At 33.0% G+C, this 21,191-nt stretch overlaps 3 protein-coding genes across 4 annotated transcripts; all 3 read right to left on the bottom strand.

The window, feature by feature from the left end:
• Positions 1 to 7,666: 7,666 nt before the first annotated feature.
• On the bottom strand, positions 7,667 to 10,557 carry LOC130714723 (SKP1-like protein 11). Its single transcript, XM_057564659.1, has 4 exons — positions 10,378 to 10,557; positions 10,219 to 10,266; positions 9,286 to 9,456; positions 7,667 to 8,279 (listed from the first exon to the last, which is right to left on the bottom strand). The coding sequence occupies exons 1-4, from the start codon at positions 10,483 to 10,485 to the stop codon at positions 7,839 to 7,841; spliced, it is 768 nt and encodes a 255-aa protein (XP_057420642.1). The 5' UTR covers positions 10,486 to 10,557; the 3' UTR covers positions 7,667 to 7,838.
• Positions 10,558 to 13,955: 3,398 nt separating this feature from the next.
• On the bottom strand, positions 13,956 to 18,016 carry LOC130714722 (cullin-like protein 3). Of its 2 annotated transcripts, none has more exons than XM_057564658.1 (7): positions 17,941 to 18,016; positions 17,377 to 17,527; positions 16,845 to 16,947; positions 16,293 to 16,478; positions 16,136 to 16,183; positions 15,057 to 15,260; positions 13,956 to 14,543 (listed from the first exon to the last, which is right to left on the bottom strand). In XM_057564658.1, exons 2-7 carry the CDS (start codon positions 17,520 to 17,522, stop codon positions 14,097 to 14,099), a joined length of 1,134 nt encoding a protein of 377 aa, XP_057420641.1. In that variant the 5' UTR covers positions 17,523 to 17,527; positions 17,941 to 18,016; the 3' UTR covers positions 13,956 to 14,096. The 2 variants fall into 2 exon arrangements, with proteins under 2 accessions (XP_057420641.1, XP_057420640.1); XM_057564657.1 differs by having other exon boundaries at positions 17,829 to 17,953.
• Positions 18,017 to 20,096: 2,080 nt separating this feature from the next.
• On the bottom strand, positions 20,097 to 20,959 carry LOC130714724 (nuclear transcription factor Y subunit B-5-like). The gene has a single exon (XM_057564660.1). It carries the CDS (start codon positions 20,884 to 20,886, stop codon positions 20,479 to 20,481), a length of 408 nt encoding a protein of 135 aa, XP_057420643.1. The 5' UTR covers positions 20,887 to 20,959; the 3' UTR covers positions 20,097 to 20,478.
• Positions 20,960 to 21,191: the final 232 nt, after the last annotated feature.

The raw sequence follows: 21,191 nt of genomic DNA, 5'->3' as shown, positions 1-21,191 counted from the left end.
TTCAAAGAATGTAGTGTGGCCTGTTGAGCTGCACTGCCAGGCGCCAGCAGTAATTTACAGGTGACAAGAAATGAGTTTTAACCCCTGAAATCCCAAAGACAAATTACACAATGAAGTAATAATATTATGCAATTTCACCCACACACATTGCCGATTTAGACATGGGCCGAAATTAAATTAAGTATCTAAAGCATCAAAGAAGAAAACGATAGTTGAACCTAAGAAAGTAATTGTGATGTATATAAAGTATAAACATCATTGAAATAATTAGACTGTCAATCAAACCAAAACACACAAGGTATGTGACTGTTATTTTCATAAAATCTAGATACCATTAGGAAGTTTGTTTGCTGAAACCTACTCCAAAATACATTATGCAACTAGGTAAGGATATGTGCTAATTACAATAGACTATCAAACTATTATTGTTCAGTGGAATGCTACTGTGTTCCTGGCAATAAAGATAAGACAATTAAAACAAGCCATGGATGCCTAGTAATACACCCTGCTATGTAAATTTTCAGATCTAAGTCTAGTTTTCGACCACCTTGCTCGTGGCTTCGTTGTTGGTGAACGTCTCTGCCTTCATTTTTGGACGTTTCTCCAATTACAAAGTCGGGGGGCATCAATCGAAGGAAAATCGCGAAATTGTGAGGACTATCAATTGAAGCAAAATCACATAAAAGATGTATGAACTAAACATGATGTTTCTTTAATTTTTTCCCCTTCTTGCGTATTAAATATGGTATTTTTAGAAGATGGAGAAGAGGGAGAAGTTTGGGGGAGAAGAGGGAGAGGTTTGGGGGAGATGCAGAATAAGGTTTGAGCGTAATTCGTTGGAAAAAATTGTGGGAGAAGGAGTGATGGGTAGGAGGAGGAACATGAAGAAGAGGGAAAATAAGCCGGGGAATATGTAAATTTGATGAATTTTTTTCTTGAAAGATTAAAATAGATGTTACACGTGCACACCTATATTTAACTAGTATGGCCACGTGGACTGTGAATGGGCAAAGAATATTTTAAAAATGATTTATGATGTCATAAAGATAACTTACAATCAAACAATTTTTTTCTGGGTTTAAAAACTATGAATTTTTTTATAGGAATCATTTTAGATTATAGCGCATAAGTGAGTGATCAAAGATAAAAAAAATAATAACTACACCCATCATTTTAATAAAAAAAAAAAATCTCGCAGTGAAGTGGGTGAAGGAAAGGGTTTTCGTCTAAGCTGTGGTGTCAAGAGAGAGAGAGAGGAGGAGGAGGGTGGGGAGGAGGATTCTGAATGATGCATTGAGGACGATGCATACAAAATCAGATCGGCCTCATATACTATGCATATGTATTATGGGAGCATACCCGTAGTAGGATGAGATTGTTCCTATTCATATGCATAGTATATGAAATCATTCTGATTCAATGCAACACAATGGTGAATTTCCTTCACTCGAATCACTTCCAAGCGGAACACTAATGTTGGGAGGTTTGTGGTGGCGAAAGCTTCCTGAGGGAATGACATGGTTCAGCTATATAGGGTTGTTTATGGGATGTGGTGTTTGTGTCTGGCTATTTAGATTGGAAATGGGCATTGAAGGGGATCGATCAAGTTTGGGTTATGTAGTTTTTCTCCTTCATCTCCTTTGTATATGCATGTTGCCAACAATACAAGATAGAACGACCTTTTAAAGCACGATCACTTACTACAGGTTCATTTTATATAAATAACAAATCAAATTGTGTGGCACGACCACTTTTTTTGCTATTTCGGTTGCTCTGGTTTGTTCAAAGCATGGTAGTCAGTATCGTGCGTATCGTACGATACGTATCCCGATACGATACGAAAATCAACCAAACGATACGTATCTCATGAACGTATCTTTTTGTGTTCGTATCGTGACCTGTATCGCACGTATCGCATGAGTATCGCACGATACGTATCCCGATACGATACAAAAACAGTTTTTCAAATGTCGTTTCATCTTACTCTCCTGGAAATTAGGGAGTGGGCATTTAATTTCATTAAACATTAGTAAATTACCCTAAAAAGTGATGTTTTCTTTGATTCTTTCACCCTTTCACGTTCAACTTCAGCAGCCCTTTAATGGCTTGGAATTAGGGAGTGGGCATTTAATTTCATCTCTTTGATGTTTAGTACTTTAGTTTGGCTTATGGCTTGGAATTAGGTTAAACATGAACTTTGCGAGACTATTTTTCTACTTATGACTTGGATCTTTGATTATTTTGAACTATATTTATATGATATATTAGTATATTATTTAACTTATGACTTAATTTTTTGTGTGTCCGTATCTTACGATACAAGTTACGATACGATACGCAACACGGAATTAGGGTCTAGCGATACACGATACGTATCTCGATTTGACTACCTTGGTTCAAAGGGCTAAGGCTAGTGGCATGACCACTTTTTGTGCTATTATTCTAATTCATGGTTAAGAAACTAGATTTAAAATAAAATGTGTTGGACCAAGTCTTCCTCGGAACAAACCCATACCGGTCCAGCCATTATACCATAGCATATATGTTTCTAGACAAATGAAACTAGGCCTTTAGAGAGCATATCTAGTGAGAGAGATGTTTTTTATGTGAGGATAAGGGGATCAATTTTAATGCATTAGATTAAATTTGTGCTGCAATTTCAAGGAAAAGGTTTCCTTGACACATGATTTTAAGAGAAAGTTGGAGACATGTTTGCAACAGGGATGGACTCTCGAAAGATGTACGTGGTGGTTAATAACTTTAAAATCTCAGGCACTAATTTTAGTCTAATGGTTAAAAGTTTCTCTTCTTACTCTCACCTAAAAAACACCCACTCACTAAGAAGTTTGCTCTCAGGCCCCTTAAAACATTACACAACACCTATCTATATATATAAATATAAATATAATATAAATGAAGAACGTACAAATTATACTCTCTTGAAAAATAATACAAACTAGGGTAGGGTTTGGTGATAGAAAGAAACATGACAGAACAGAAGGAAATAATACAATAATATAATAATATTGACTCTTTAATTATTTACCAGTATATTGGGTTTATTTCTCTTTCCAAAATTCATTTGATAATCCAAGAGGTCTCTATACTTTGATCAAATAGAATTTGTAAAATGGAAGAACATCAGGTATATTTGTAACTAGATAGATTTTGCCAACAAGACTTCGTATATACACTTGTTTTCGTGAATACATTCATGGATTCCCTTATTATTCATTGTTAAATATTCATTTTTAAAATGTTTTTCAAGAAAGTATTGGTTATGATAAGAAATATAGTTTGCTAATTGTAAAATGATTAATTACTCGAATCGCTGATACTGATTATATATCAAACAAACGCCTCGTATGGTATGATTTATTCCCAGATGAGAGGCATGTGTGTTTGTGAGTGAAAATAAGAGAATTGGTATGAAAATGGTCACATTTATTTGTGTCTTTATATTTTCGTTAAACTTAGCTACTGTTTGGTTCAAATGAGGGGAGGGGAGAGGAGGGGAAGAGAGGGGAGAGATTTTAATACTTATTACATTTGGTTCATAGGAGGGGAGAGAAGAGAAAATAACTTTTTTTTTTTAGTTCATGAGGGAAGAGAAGAGATTTTATAATTAAAATTATTTTTATACCTTTTATATTTTACTTGAACAGAAAACCACCACTGTTTGTTTTATTAATAGGTCATGTGCCAAATATGATAGGAGCTATATGCTAAAGAACCACAGTTTTCTGAGTCTCGCACCACCGATTAATTTTTTATGGATAGGCTCGCACCGATTGATTCATAAATAAACACACCAAAAATTAAAAAATAAAAAATCAGAAATTCATTGAAGCACAACGGCGAAGAGAAAATTAGAAATCGAAAGAAAACACAATCAGATTTTGCAGCAAGAAGCTAAAGATTAAGCAGAAAAGGGGAAAATTGAGAAATTGAGAATCTGATTAGGATCGGGGAGAAGGTAATAAGGGATAAGGAAAATAGGTAATAAGGGATAAGGGAAATTTTTCAAGGTTCAAAATTGAGAGTCGACGATGAAGACTCACACTGGTGAGATCGAGAAGAAGAAGATGAAACTGTGAGGAGGAGATTGATTGAGAAGCGCACACAGTAGAAATTTTTAGATTTGTGTAGGGTTATTTTTGTCCAAAATTTATTTCTCTTCCTAATTCTCCCACTTTTGGGGAATAAAAAATTGAGGTTGGAGGGATTTTGTTCCCCTACATTTCCCTCCCCTCCTAAAGTTTGAACCAAACAAAATCAGATTTTAAAAATCCCTCCCCTCCCCTCCCTTCTCCTCCAACCAAACAATGCATTAAAGTCGATATCCGTTGAAGCTAACGTATTAAAATCATGTTTTTTCAATTCCTATTAAACTCAACATGATAAATTTAAATTTCTTAATTAGTGCATTGAGATACGTGAAATCACATTAATTCTAACATCACATCAAACATCAGATTTTATATTGTTGTGAGATGTCCGAACAATCCCCAAAATTCCTTATGAAATTTGGGTTTGTTTGATTACAGTTTTAATTTCCTGTATTTAAAAATAGTTTGAAGGAGATATTTTTCAATATTAAAAAAGTTGTAATGTTTTCTATAGGTATTTTTAAAAAAATAATGTTTCTATTTGAGAATCAACATAAAAAATTAAATATAACGAGCTTCCTTTTTAAAAATGATATATACTTTAAGAAATTAAACTATTCTGATTAAATATGCAAACTAAACATAAATAACCTCATCGGTTGTGGTATATTACTATATCAAAGATCTAATTAGATAAATGTTGGTGTATCGAGAGAAATCAACTATATAGATTATGTAATACCTCTTGCCTCATTTATTCACGGTCTTTCAACTCTCTTTGGCCTAAAAAGTTTGGGTTTGTCTAAATGATCCATGATAATATTTGGGTTAAATAACCCATGATCTAGGTGGACCAATCACATTCAAGATAATTAATTGAAATTTTTATATTTTATTAATCAATTAATTTAGGATTAAATATGTTTTTGGTCCTTAAATTATACACATAATATAAAATGGTACCTGAAAAAAATATAAATATTTTAGTCTTTGGAAATTTTATTTTTGATCTAAAATGGTTCCATGTGAATTTTTTTACTTCTAGTTCAGTCCCTCAAAAATTTATTCCAACAAATTAAGTCCTCATCCCCTCATAATTATTTCAAAACCTAGAAATTCATATATTCATCTCTAAAACCCCTCCATCATCTTCATCTTCAAAACCCATAAACTTCATTCATCTTCCTCTTCCTCCTTCCTCTTCCACCAAAACCATCATCACCACCCAAACTCCCACCCAAAACCATCACAACCGAAATCTCCAATTGAGAAAGGAAGGAAACCCTTTCTATTTATTTATATTTTTTCTGCTGATTTTAATGCTAGCTTGGTGTTTACTTTTTTTCACAACTTTTGCTGGTTATGGGAAACCCATCAGGAGCTTCCACTCTTCTTTTCATTTTCAATAGAGAACCTTGATGGATTTATGTAACTTTTTGTTCATGTCAGTTGTTATTTCACTGATTTCGGTTGTGATGGTTATGGGGGGGGGGGTGATGATGGTTTTGGTGGGAGAGGAAGGAGGAGAAGGAAGATGAATGAAATTTCTGGGTTTTGAAAATGAAGAAGTTGGAGGAGTTTTAGAGATGAAGATATGAATTTCTAGGTTTTGAAATAATTATAAAGGGAGAAGGACTTAGTTTGTTGGAATAATTTTTTAGGGACTGAACTAGAAGTAAAAAAATTCACATGGAACCATTTTAGTTTTTAGATAAAAAATAAAATTTCCAAAGACTAAAATCTGTATATTTTTTGTCAGGTACCATTTTATATTTATGTGTATAAGTTAAGGACCAAAAACATATTTAACCCTAAATTAATTGATTAATAAAATATAAAAATTTCAATTAATTATCTTGAATGTGATTGGTCCACGTAGATTATGGGTTATTTAACCGAAATATTATCATGAGTCATTTAGACAACCTCAAAAAGTTTTGTTTCACATTCAACACATTGACATGTTTTTTTAGTTATTTTAGATTCAACCCATGCTTCAATTTTTTTAGTTATTTTCTGAATATATAAGAAATTTACATGTCCTGATCTAGTATGTAGCATATCAGGACAATCAATCGTATATGTAGAAGAAGATGCATTATCTGTTACTGTTCTTACACGGTCGAGAGCCACTCAGATATGGGGTTTATGGTCCTAGGGTTTCGAGCCGCAAACACAATAAATTTATGAAGAAATGAGAATATGTTTCATTCAATGAGGTCTAGCCTTTTATAGTGGAGTTATTACATTTACCCTAATCGATTACGTTTTCCTCACAGGGGCCTAAACAGAAATTTGAAGCTATAGTCTTTTTTATATGGAAATAGTGAACATAAATCATGTTAGCAAATGTCAAGTTTAAATGTTATTTAATTTCTGACTAATTAAAAATGTTATTTTACTACATGTTTAATTTTGACAATTTCTAATTAAATCTAATAATTATTTTCGTATAAATGAGAGATGAAGAGATGATTGTTTTTCACTTGTTGCTCTCTAATTTGTGTGTGTTTAATTACGTACATAAAAAAAAAATTGCACGTTTGAATACCTTAGGGAGTTGTTTGAGAGTTTGAAAAAACATTTTGTGAAATATTGATGTTGGAAATGACATTTCCACGTTTGTTAAAGAATTAAAAATTCTGATTCTCAAGGCATCAATCATTCTTGAGAATGAAATAGCCGTCAATTTTCCTTTCATTTTACTCCAATCAAATAAGTTGAAATAACATAACTTGCCACATTTGCCACATTCTAGCATGGAGGTTGCCCCATAATTATCATGAAGGTTTCACTTGAGATGAACTTGAGATGATTTAGTATAAAAAATAAAGATTTAGCCCAAAGGGGGTGAAAGAGAAAGATAGAAGGGAAAGATACAGAAAATGTTTTTTTTTCTATTTGAAGTTTCCTCTTTGGAATGGATATACTACTCGGTTGTTGAATGATGAAAAGTTGAAAACCATTGATGAGGCTACCATTTATTGGCACCGAATTGGCTTCTTAAAATTTTGAGTTCATGAAACTCGAGCTATAGCATTGAATGTACATTATCTCAAGTTCTAGTGAAGATTCTGATTAATACAAGATGATTAACAAATCTCTATCTAACGTAGAAAGTGACTCTATATACCATCAGTTTACTGACAGAGATAGAGACTTTAGATGAGGTTAGAACAAAACAAGGAAAATAAACAAGAATCTAAGTAACATGGTGCGAAAGTACTTAGTTCAACAAGTAACAACTGAATTCTGCAGAACCAAGCCCAGAATTCATTGATCTCAAAATGGGAGGAAAAAACCAATTGCAGAAACAAGGAAGTACACATACTGATGTGCATATAACAACAAACAAAACAATTATCATCTTCAGAAAAAATCTAGATAAGAAAATCATACCCCCAAACCTAGCACTAAAAAACCAGCATCATCCAAAAGATTATCATATTCATCAGCTTGTAAAAACATAAAATAGGATTTGATTCCTAACAAATGAAATGTACGTAGAAGTGCTTACATCTTACCTTCAACCACCACCAATCAACCATGGTCTCAACTTATCCATGTGGAAAACATCGGTAGAATAGACCTTGTAGAGTTAAAAACTAAATCATTTATAGCCATCCATATTGATCAAAATGTTGCATTCTCCAGCACATAAAAGTCGAAGTGATAAACTAAACGCGAAATAAACTCATAGCTATAATTTTAGCTGAAAATCTCATGACACTATTTAATGCTAAAAATGTTTTGTATTTCCACTAGATCCTTCCCTCTTACCATGTTTCCTATTGTAGTGGAGGTAAGTTGTAGCAGACTCTTGATGTTCAAGTAGTTTGCACACAAATGAAGATCAAATAGTGTGTGATTGTCAACCCTAACAAATTCAGCATCCCAGTCTTTGATATCAAGACCTGAAATGTCTACATTGTAATGGGGATTGGAAGCTTCAATGTGCTTCTTGCAGTATTCAATGACCTTTACCAAAATATTGCTACTGACTGTAGAGACAAGAATGCTGTCACTGCCACTAGCAGGTTTGGTCTTAATAGCATCTTCAATGGTTTTTGACATGAGTGCCACGCCATAGTCAACTTCAAACACATCTCCATTAGAACTTACCAACCTGATTTTCTTTGATGAAAGAGTCAGTTTCTCCAATTTCTCTTCCTGCGAATGAGGTATTTAGCACATGTTTAGAATTTATTACACAATTGATCAAAGTCAGAATCAATTTCAGGAAGAAGCTTAATTATGTGAGTAGCTTCTAGATTTTAGAATTGGTTATGAAGAAAGTAAAGTTGATGCAAACATGCTATTAACAGCTATGTGAATTTGACAGGTTGATGTAATTTACAGTGCACTTATGTTGATTATATTAGTTCACCTAGAGCTATTTAACCACTTGGGAGTTGGGACAAGTTAGACAACCCCACATTTGATACAGGAAATAAAATTGATATTTTCTTTTTTAAGAAGCTGTGATATATTAATATTTTAATGCAGATGCTACAAGAGCTCACTTTGGAAACAAGGTGACAGGTACATAAATGTCATACTTATGACTAGGTCTGGTTTTCCTAGCAGAGGACTAAAAAGGTAAGGTGCATGGCTACTTCTTAGCTCTGTTCAATTATGGGATAAATGTATAGAATCTATCAACACAACCAAGTGGTTGTAATTTGTAAACAATTGTGAGTCATGTAACAATTGATCTAGAAACAACACAGTAATCATAGGTTCTGTTTAAAACTTTAAAACATGTAACTGTTTATTGTGGCCAAGAAAGAGCACAAACCTTGCACAGAATTTGACCTGAAGGTAATTTTCCTAAAGATAAAAAACACACAAAGCTACCCAAAACATGTTCCCGAAGGAACAAATGCTACCTAGGGATCAAGATCCTTTGTGAAACTTTCTCTTTGTAATTATTAAGAGACTATTACATATTACATATTTAATACATATAAAAGAGAGAGATAGATTTTTTTTAACATGATAACGTCATGAGAAGTTTCAACATGAGAGGATCTTGATCCTGGTACCTACACATACGATTAAAAACAATTAAACATTGACTTATCAGCTAATGCAATTTTAAAATTATCTTCAATAAGAAAAACAAATTTAACTTCAATCACCCTTTGGTGGTGTTATCCTTAAAGGAAGAACTTACTATCCTATTTGAAGCCTCATCATAGTGGAATGCTTCAAGCTTTTGAATCATTATCTTTGTAAAGTGTTTTGCATTGTTTTTTCTTGGGATATCTCCAATCTCCGAGTACACGACCAATGCATTGTTAACCAACGTTTGGTCAATCTGCACTCCAGCATGTTCCTGATCAATCTGGATACCAGGAAATGAAAATAAAAGAGTCATTACAATGAAAGTCAGGGAAACCGACAAAGATTAGACAAAACTAAGGTTTGATAACAATTATGGGTGTGTTTGGAAACAAATTAAGTAAAACTAGCTTTCATCCTGATCCAACAATAACGTTGATCCCTTGCTTTTTTCACCTTGAAAAGCTGCAAAACACCATTAACAACCGTCCTAACTTCAATCCAAACATGCACTACAGCTGCATTTTAAAGACAATTCCATCAAGTGGAGCAGCGGAAGGAACATAAATTAAGACTGTTTGGATATCCGTTGGCACCATAAACAGAATGTTAGTAGCTCTTCAAGACAAAACAAAATCATTGAACTCTTCTTATGAACTATGATGAAAACACACACTAAATTACTGCTATTCTACTACGTAAGAAAATCGTAGAATTACATCAAGCACCATTAGTGCATGATAGAATTTCAGTATCATATAGTAAAACCCTTTTTTTTAACAATTAAAATGTAACATGAAAACTATATAGTTGACAAACAAAGCCAAGCATCTTTTATTCTGCCAATCCAAACAGGATCACATGATTAATTATGCTGTGAATAAATTGATATTAAGCAGTAGAGACAATGAAAACCATTGCAGGGCACACAATATTGACAATACATAAGTTCCATCCACTGAAGTTGAAGGCTGGAAGTCAAACAATGAAATCAAGTACATGCGATTTTAAAGATGGTAATATGAAAATGGAAAGCAGAAAATACCATATCTAATATAGCATCCCCAACTTGTTTATTAATCTTATCATGTACCTGAGGCACAAAATTAAATGAAAGCTCAAAAGAGTTAGAAAAGGGAATGAAGGAAAACAAAATAACATCAGAAATCTCAGTGTAACTTTTCTGAAGAATCTCATCACCAACCAAGTCATAGAAGGATAAGAAGCTAGTTTCTTTAAGAGAAGGACGCTCCTGTTTAATGATACATTCTCTGTCAAGATAATGAAAGAATCTTAAGAGCCAAATGGTCATAATTTTGTAATTTGACCATCTTCTGAGTAGTTCTGTCAACAGAAGTTGATCTTTCTTACCTTGCAAAGATGGAAGAACCTAGAGATAAGAAAATCTAGTTAATTTTAATGAAGTCAATGATAATGTAAATGCAAGTAATGCTAATTAACAACACACTTTTTATGATTATTCTATTTTCATTGAAGTTAATGTACGTTTAAAAAGTAACTAATGACTGGATAAAATGTGTTATTTTATAAAATTGGGAATAATCATAGAGCAGATTGAAAAGAGTGTATTGCTAGCCTTCCCTTAAGTCTATACTATTAGGCGTTGAACTTCCATGTCAACAAAATCCTACTGGTTGATGCATGTGAATAAATGAACAACTAAGGTTAAGTTAGGGTTAAAATTATACTTACTGTGGAGTTGATGTATTCTTCAAAGACCTTCTTATATTGGGCATAGAGTAGCTCGGAGTTTTCCCTACCTAGTCTTCGGGAAACACACATTTCATAAACAAGTCTAGAAACCCAAGTTAAGACCATACAAGATAGTATCAGGAATTCAGGATATGAGATCCTCAATGCAAGTTTACAATTTATAAGTCTATAGAGAAGGAAAATAAAGGTTGTCATTGAATTAAACATTGCTAGAATTAAATTGAATGCAAAAGTTGTTGGAAAATGCAATATAGGAAATATCCAAATTGATTGAATGTTTTCCATTTGCTTTTCTATAAATAATAGATTGTCTACCTAACACAAATTGTAGTGAGAGTTATCACATCTTACATGGTATCAAAGTGTACTGTCCCAAGAACAAGCTATCAGCAATGTAAGCTATGAAGCACGGACACCTCTTACATATGGTGTGTCTCGGTGTCGGACACCGACACGACACCGACACCCTACGACACTTACACGGCACGTGTCAGACACTTCTTCGCGGTGTCGGATTAAAAAAGTAATTTTTTACCGCTCGAACACTTGAGCCGACACCTCTTCTTGGCTGGACACACACATGTGTTTAAAAAAAAACATATAATTTTTAAGAGTGAAGCATGAAAGAAATTGCTAATTTATCACTTGAAGAACCATAGTCAAAGACATTTTTAATGATAATGATCAGGGAGTGAAAACCAGTGGATAGATTAACTCTTTTTGTAGACAAATTATCATTTTTTACAAAGAAAACATCAAAGCAATTTCCTAAGCTTTATGACAAGATCTTCATAAAAAATATACCCGTGCCGTGTCGTGTCCGGGTGTCCGAGTCCGTGCTTCATAGAATGTAAGTGATCTCAAGGCCCTAGAGCTAATTACCTAGATATTTAATCGCAAACTCAGCATTAGAACGAGCAATAAACTGAGTCACAAAGAGAGAATCACGGCCAGTAAGACCACAAAAATCACAAAGTAAGAATATCCAACAACATAAGCAATGAGAGACGGTTAGACGGTCCCCATAAATCATCACAATGAACAAGATCAAGAACAACAAAAACCCGTTTATTATTGTCATGAAAAACCAAGGGTTTTGCCTAATCCAACCTGGTGCATTACTTGTCAGATGGGTTTGATTTTTCATGACAATAATTCTCCGTTACTTCTGTTACTTTGTTATTTTTGTCGATGATTTCTCTCATTTTACCTGGTTTATGTGGATGACATTATTCTTACTAGCAAGTGACTTCCGACTCGGTTTTGCGATCAAATATTTGGGTAAGCTTGACTACTTTCTAGGCCTTGAGACCACTTACACTGCTGATGGTCGAACCTCTGCTGAGAGAACTAGTTCTAGATATTCTTGACTAGAACTAAAATGCCTCTCATGGTCTAGACAAAAAAAAACTCCCCATGCACAAGATACAGAGAAGGGGTGAGTAGAATTTGTGCTCTTGATGCAAGTCATGCCTGAATAATTTGAGATGAACACAAGAAAACAATGTATAAGACTGGAAATAAAAATCAAGTCAAACAAAAATTAAAAGAAAACTAAACAACAATATTTCTGAAGGATACGTATAATAATTTATTGCATCCTGACACGTGAAACATGAGTTGTGAACCCCTTCAACCATGTTAATGACTCTGTCCACAGCTGTCTGAAGCAAAGGCCAGTTTGCCTCCAAACCCATGCCGGTTCTCTCCATGTTCACTGAATCAGCAGCAAATTAAGATGTTGAATGAAAGCAATAACAATAGGAACAGAATGAGTAAGACGTAGGGTTCAAGAAAGGAGAGGAGATTCTTATATTGACATTGTGCCTATAATAATGGCAATTAAGATATTTTGATATTTTTTTTATATTGTTGGAATTTGTTTTCGTGATATTGATATTGTGCGTGTAATAACCGCAATTAAGAGAAGCTATTTTATTTTAATTTTTTTTCATTTTTCTGAAAGGTAAAAATTGATTTTCATTATTTTTGTGATTTGTTTTCAAATTATATAAAAAATATATTAGTTACTCCTAAAATTAAAATGACATAAATTAAAATGTATTTAAGATACTACTTATCATTTGATTTTAAAAATCAGATTAAATTTCATATCACTTATTTATTATTTTTTTGTTATGTATTTGCTTTATATATAAAGCATATACAATAATCAACAAATATATATTATTATATTAAATATTAAAAATATTTTTAAGAAATTTTAAAAAAATGTTGTAATCTAATAGTATAATATTTCTAAAAGTATATTAAAGTGTAACTTTACTTAAAATAATCAAAATCTTAATATACTCAAATCTAAAATATTCATTCATGTGCATTATATCTTTATTTTTATAATTTTATATCACTCATATTACATGTGGTTATTTTTAATTTGTACTTTTATTCCCCATGCGACATATTTTACTCTTAATTTTTATTTTACTAAATTTATTTACACATAAAGTTCTAAAGATTGTCTAGTTCCTTAATGCTTAATTTGCTGATAGTGATACAAATGATTAGTCTCAAAACTATCGGTTGTGGGGATACACTGACCAAGATAAAAAAAAATGTGATTTTTTCTTATAGTATTTAAATTTTGAAGCACTTTCTTAGTAGAATTCTATTCCTATATTAATAAACAACTACAATAAAAGTAATAAAAAATTTCTATCGCATGGGAGCCACTACCAGCAAGGGTGAAGGTGAAATCCGCAATCCCGTGGCCACGCTGTTCAGGGTTTGAACCCAAAACCCCATGTTAAGATGGTGATGAGCATGTTTAGTATACTTAATTGAATTCATAATGGATGTTAATTCTGGTCATATTTAATTAGGATAGTCCAAGGTAAAAATTTGATATATAATATGATGCAAATATGTGGTAGAACAAGATAAATAGAGATAAAAAAAATGTAAGTGAGATGTTGTTAGAGAATATTGTGCCATGACAGAAACCACTGCCCGAAGCAAATTTTCAGCAGACTCCGGTGCAAGTTTCTGATCAATGGCTCTTGAGTGGGTGTATGCATCAGAGAAAGATTTAGCCAGAATAGGATATAATAAATGGCTCTTGAATGTCATTATTGCACAGTAGTTACTCTTTGGGTATCTAAAAGTTGAGATGTTCAAGAAATAAACTCAGCTACAATTTTAGCTGAATCTGACACTATGAAATGGATCCTAGTTGGCCTCAATGCTAAACATCTTGCGTATTTCATTTGGACTTTTCCCTCTCATCATGTCTGCTACTGTAGCGCATGTCAGGTCTAGCAGACTCTTGATGTTCAAGTAGTCTGCACACAGAACAAGATCAAGCAGGGTTTGATGGCCAACCTCAACAAATTTAGAATCCCAGTCTTTGATGTCAACACCAGACATGTCTTCCTTGTAATTGGGATTGGAAGCTTCAGTGTGCTTCTTGCAGTATTCAATGACCTTGGCCAAAATATTGCTACTCATGAAGACAGGAATGCTGTCACTTCCACCAGCAGGGTTAGACTTAATAACATCTTCAATGGTTTTTGACATGAGTGCCACTCCATAGTCAACTTCAAACACATCTCCATCAGAACTTACCAACCTGATTTTCTTTGATGAAGGGGTTTGAATGTCATGCAATTTCTCTTCCTGCAATCAAATGAGTTATTTAACCATGATGTAAAATTGACATTTATGTAAAAAAAAATTAGTGTAATTTTCAATGAACTTATTTTGATTACATTGGCCCAACTAATATGAGTTATTTAACCACTTGGGTAATTTTGACAGCGTGCATGAGGATGTGCATGAGGATACACGGTGAAAATTCACGTTGAATACAAAATAATGATGGACAACCATAAATGCTAAGGGAAGTTGCTTCTATCCATCGTGATTTTGTCTCTTTGTGATTTTTCATCGTGGATCCAAGTATTTTCTTTTTTAAGAAGGTTGTGATATATAAATATTTTAATGCAAGATTTTTGTCACCAATATTTTAATGCATTAAATATTTTAAAACACAAAGTTAACCAAAATGCATGTTTCAAAGGAACTCATGCTACCTAAGCATTGGATTCAGAACAATAAAATATCGATCTTTCAATTAATGTAATTTTAAGTTTACCTTCAATAACAAAAAGTAAATTTAACTGAAATCACCTTTGGTGTGTTATCCCTCAAGGAAGAACTTGCTATCCAATTTGAAGCTTCATCATTGTAGAATGCTGCATGCTCTTTAATCATTCTTCCTATAAAATGATTTTCATTGTCTATTCTTAGGACATCTCCAATCTCCGAGTACATGGCCAACGTGTTATTAACCAATGCTCTGTCAATCTTCTCTCCTGCCTGTTCCTGATCAATCTGGATACCAGGAAATGAAGATAAAATAGACATTACTATGAAAATCAGGGGAACCAACTGCGATTGGACCAATTAAAGTTTCATAATGATTATAGGGCGTGTCTGGAAACAATTTAAGTAAAACCAACTATCATCCTGATCCAACAACTTTGATCCATTGGCTTTTCCACCTTAAAAAGCTGCAAAACTCCATTAACAACCATCCTAACTTCAATCCAAACATGCACTAGGCTGCATTCTAAAGACAAGTCCACCAAGTGGAAGGAACAAAATCAACTATGTTTGGAGATTCGTTGACACCAGTGTAAACAAATGCTACCACGCACTTCAAGACTAAAAAATTAATTGAACACTTCTTATGAATTGTGATAAAAGTCTGTTAACGTTGTACTTAACTGATATCCAAGCACACTAAATTACTGTCATTCTACTATGTAACAAAATCATAGAATAACATCAAGCACCATGAAAGTGCATTAAGGAATTTCACATATAGTAAAACCTTTTTTTAACAATTAAAATGTAACATGAAAACTATATAGTTGATAAACAAAGCCAAGCATCTCTTGTTCTGTCAATCCAAACAAAATCACGATGAAAACTATGCTGAGAAAGAAATTGATATCAAGAAGTTGGAGCTTGTTCGCAATGCAATTTATACTTTAAAATTACAACATTCCATTTCATTGCAAGTTATGTGAAATTTTATCCAAGAAATCAGAAGCAGATGAGACAATGAAAACCATTGGAGGACACACAATATTGGCAACACATAAGTTCCATCCAATGCAGTACTGAAGGCTGGAAATCAACAATGAAAGCAAGTACACACGATTTTGAAGGTGATACATATGAAAGTGGAAAGCAGAAAATACCATAGCTAATATAGCATCCCCAACTTGTTTATTGATCTTATCATGTACCTGAGACACATAGATGAAGTAAACTCAATGAATTAATAAAGGGAATGGAGGTAAACAAAATAACATCAGAATTCTCCGTGTAACTTTTCTGAAGAATCTCATCACCAACCAAGTCATAGAAGGATAAGAAGCTAGTTTCTTCAAGCGAAGGAAGCTGCCGTCTAAAGATGAAGTGTCTTTCAAGATAATGAAAGAATCTTGAGAGCCACATGGTCATAATTTTGTAATTTGACCATCTTCTAAGTAGTTCTGTCAACATAAGTTCAACTTTCTTTCCTTGCAAAGATGGAAGAACCTAGAGATAAGAAAATCTTGATAACTTTAATCATGCCAATAGTAATGTAAATGCAAATAATGGTAAGAACACACTTTAATTGATTTACTCATTACATGCATTATGTTATTAGTCTTCTTTAAAAAAAACAGTATCTTTAAAAAGTGACCAATTTACTAGGTAAATGTGTTGGCTTTTAAGAAAATGGGTTAATCATAGAGCATATTAAAAAGTATGTTAAAAAATGTGTAATGTATTGCTAAATTTCTCATATCTACACAATTGGATCTTGAACTTCCACGTTTAACAAAATCTTAATAGTTGACGGTGATGCATGTGAGTAAGTGAACAACTAAAGGTTAATTTAGGATTCAAAATTATACTTACTGTGGAATTGATATATTCTTCAAAGACCTTCTTATATTTGGCATAGAGTAGCTCGCAATTTTCAACCCTCAGTTGTCGGGCTGTACACAATCGATAAACAGTTCTAGACACCAAAGTTAAGACCATACAAGACAGTACCAGAAGGGGAAATTTGTAGGATATCAGATTCTCGATGCAAATTTACAATTTATAAGTCTAAAAAGCAGGAAAATAAAGACTGTCATTAAATTAAACATTGCTGAAATTAAATTGAATGTAAAATTTCTTGGCAAATGCAATATAGGAAACATCCAAATTGATTGGAGTTATTTCCAGTAAAGATACCCTCAAGCTACTGTAAAACCAGATATAAAGACTTTACATGACTATATTTAGGAATAAATTTGTAGCTGCATTTCCCAAACACTCCGTGCACGACCAACAGATATTTGGTTATTTGGTTAAAGTGGTACATGTTTGATTTCCCTTAAATAAAGCAAGATATAGAAAGAACCTGAGTTGAGAGAGTTATCCCTAAACATGTGGAGGATACGTAAAATAGGACATGCAATCCTCATATGTGAAACATGAATCGTCGTCAACCCCTTCTATTTGGTTGATGAGTCTATCCACAGCTGTCTGAAGCACAGGCCACATTTCCTCAAAACTCTTGGTGGTTTTCTTGCAAATATCCTCCATGCTAACTGAATCAGCAGCAAAGATGTTAAATGAAAGCAATGAGAACTCGAGAACTATCACAATTTCAAAATCTACATGACGGCGCAGTTAGGGTTTAAGTAGTAACCCTAGATTCCACATATATTCCTAAATCGATAATGGATAACATAATTTCATGGATTTTCAGGGAATGTATGAAATTATCTAGAAAATCAACCAAATCAATAAATCTCCAAATTCAGAAAATTATAACAGATGAACCCTAATCAATGCCGTATGGCTCCTGAAGGAAAATTGAATCAAAATTGAAATCCAGTTTTAACTAACACTCAAAGTGATCTGATACATTGCCGAAACAGTGAAATCGCAAACAATATCTGATCATCTTTCATGGAAATAGCAACATGATTTTGAGATTGTTGAGGAGGAGTAGAATTACCGAAGCTGATAGCGTTCTGGAATGCTCGTAGTGTCTTCAGAGTCTTCTTCAGTCTTCTTCTTCTTTTCGTGTCCAACAAGAAATGAATTAGGATTATGGTTTTATAGATGGGCCAATGTACTCTTATTATAGGCCCAGAACAATATTAGAGGCCCACTATTCTGTAACACATATATACATTTTTTGAGTTTTTTTTTGTTACACATTCTTTTGAGTTTAATTAATAATTACTATGCAAATGCATGCACATACACTATCATCCAATTAAAATATGTTAATTTGTTGTGATTATGTTTAAATTAAAAATATTTAAAATGGAAAATTGAGAGATTTGACTGGATGGATGCATGTGTGAATCTTTTTACACCGTGAGTGTATGAAATGGATAAGCACAATCATCGTAAATAAGTTGTACATTGACATCCAATAACATTATACTACATAGAATCAAGCGGGTACATTTCTTTTCAATTGTAACTAAATAAAAATCAATTTTTGATGTGGTGGAAGTCAATTAAATGCATGTGTAAATATCAAATCAATTATAACAAAAAGAAACTTAAGCTATTAGGTAAATGTCACATGAATTGTTACATTTCATTATTTCTAACCGTAAAAGAAATTTACACACACATTACATCAACTCTTTTCTCTAATTGTAAAAAGATCCATGCATTTAATTTTAAATATTTAAAAATAAATTTTTGTTATACTTTTGTAAATTTTAATTTTTTTTATTATATTTATGAAAACAATGGAAAGTAATTGAAGATAACAAACAACAAAATAAAGATAAATTATTAATCAAACAAAGTTACCCATCATATTTTCAGATGAAGACATAATGAACTTTTTTAAATTAAAAAAATGAAAAAATAGCTTTTTGATGCAATGATATATATATATAATATGGAGCTCATAGGAACAGTTTCAACGTTGTTAAAATAATGCTTGGTAGGTGCGCGAAAGCTGACTTGAAAACCATAAGAAAATTAAAATTTAGAAGAAAGTACAACTTATCTCTAAATACAAGGAAAGAGCTGGTACCCTATTACACAATCCACCTGATAACCTCATAAGAAAACTTGCAAACCATTGAGATTTACCACTACACTAACACTACACATGCTTCAATTGGCAAGTAATCTAAAACTACACTGCCATGTGTTCAGAAATGTGACCTAGTACAATGAATCTAAAGAGCTTATCATAAATATTTTTTTTTTCTAGGCTTCATTTTTTTTTTCTTTTTGGAGTTATGCGTTGACATCTAATGAATATAATTGTTTTTGTAATAGTTAATTTGGTAGAATATGTGGTCCCAAAGCTTAAAATTATGAGTTCATGAATGAAACTCAAGCTATACCATGAAATTTAAGATATGTGTTTAATATTCATTATAACTCAACATCTAGTGAAGTGAAGATTCTAATTAATAGATGATGATTACCAATTCTCTATCTAATATAGAAAGTGACTTTATATACCAGTTTTTTCAGTGACAGCGATGGAGACTTTAGATGAGGTTACAACAAAACAAGGAGAATAAACAAGAATCTAACTAGCCGGGAAGCTTGACTTACCAAACAAAAGATGAAATCAAACTCTAACTTTGATCTTGGAGTTCGATTTGAGAACTTATCAGTAATAATATTGAAGTGTTAGCAAATTCCTAGATTCATTCTCTTCTATATGAAACTTAGATAGATCAAATGATATACATGCATATGGTCAATGATTTACTAATCGTAGGTTTGGAAATTCTTCTACTGTTGATTCTAAAGCGATAATCAATTATGGGGAGAAGCTTTTGTGAGTAGTTTTTGGGTTCCGGCATTGATCCTGGAAATTTTTTTTTGATCCAAACATGCTATAATTAACCTCAACTTGCTGTCTTCTTGTGAATTTTCTTTGCTTGAAAGAGGATGAATGTCCCTTCATGTTCTTGAATTAAGGATTCTTATCATTAGAAAATGACATGCTAGAACTAGTTGTCAATAACATCAATTATGAATGAGAGAACATGTGGAGGTGGGGACTGGAAGGAAAGTTTTGTAAAGTATGATTAGTGGATGTATCTTGAGTATGGGCAAGCAATAACATGGTGTGGAAGTACTTAATTTCAACAACTGAATTCTGCAGAACCAAGTCCAGAATTCATTGATCTCAAAATGGGAGGAAAAAAATCAATTGCATAAACAAGGAAGTACATATAACAATAAACAACAAGTAATTTAGTTCTTGAATCTTCACGCAATTAAATCCAGTTAAGACAATAAAACCATTACATTATATCTCATGCTCAAAACCTTAAACTGGCTTTAAGATGGAGATATCTTCACCTACTCTCAGTCCAAGACAAATTAATTCTACTCCTGATTTTGGTTTTACAGCATTTTTGGTTCCACCGTGAAATGCTCCATAATTACTTCTGCTGATAAGCTACAGTTGATTCTGAAGCCAAAATCAGATCTTAGCTTCTGAGTAAACGTGCTTTGGATTTTGTGTAAAATCGTGAAACCAAACATGCTATTAATTTCAGTGCCTAGTTCCTCTTTGGGACAGCTTAAAAAGTTCATCCTTCTCTTCAGGGCTATTACCTCTTTCTTGATGAGTTCTATCTACCTCTAGTTCTCTGTATCTGTGCAAATACCTTCTCATTGGATCTGCATAATCATCAAATCCTAGTGTTCCCAAGGCCCAGCATATGTCATCTCCATTCACAGTCTTCCTCCTCTCCTTCCTGCACTTCTCCGAGGCCTCACTCGTGACGAAGCTTATGAACTCTGACACACACTCTTGCATTGTCTCCTTTGATTCCTTGGAGATTTTTGCATTCTGAGGTAGAATCTGCTTCATGATCCTGCCAACATTGGCTATTGGCAACAACCGGTCTTGTTCCTTGATGCCACCATTAGAGGAACTGCTTCCAATGTGATCCTCCATTCTCTTGATGTCCCAGGAATAAATTAACTTAAGTTTCTTTCTCTCTTTGACTATGACTTAGTTAGAGTGGTAATCAAGGTCAGACAGAATCCTAGCATATATATAGTGTGTTTAACTTCTGATTTGCTTTCGATTCCTTGTAAATAGTGAAAACTCACATCTACGTGTAGTGCATGTTTGCAAATCTTAATTTTAAAGGCAAAATCAATTATGGAGAGAAGATTTTGGGTGTTATAATTTCTTCTGAGAAAAAAGAAGTTTATCCAAACATGTTAGTCGATGATGCATCATGTACATATATATTA

This window comes from Lotus japonicus, chromosome 4 (assembly GCF_012489685.1).
Source record: "Lotus japonicus ecotype B-129 chromosome 4, LjGifu_v1.2".
Classification (NCBI taxonomy): Eukaryota; Viridiplantae; Streptophyta; class Magnoliopsida; order Fabales; family Fabaceae; genus Lotus; species Lotus japonicus.
This window is presented reverse-complemented; position numbering and strand designations above follow the sequence as displayed.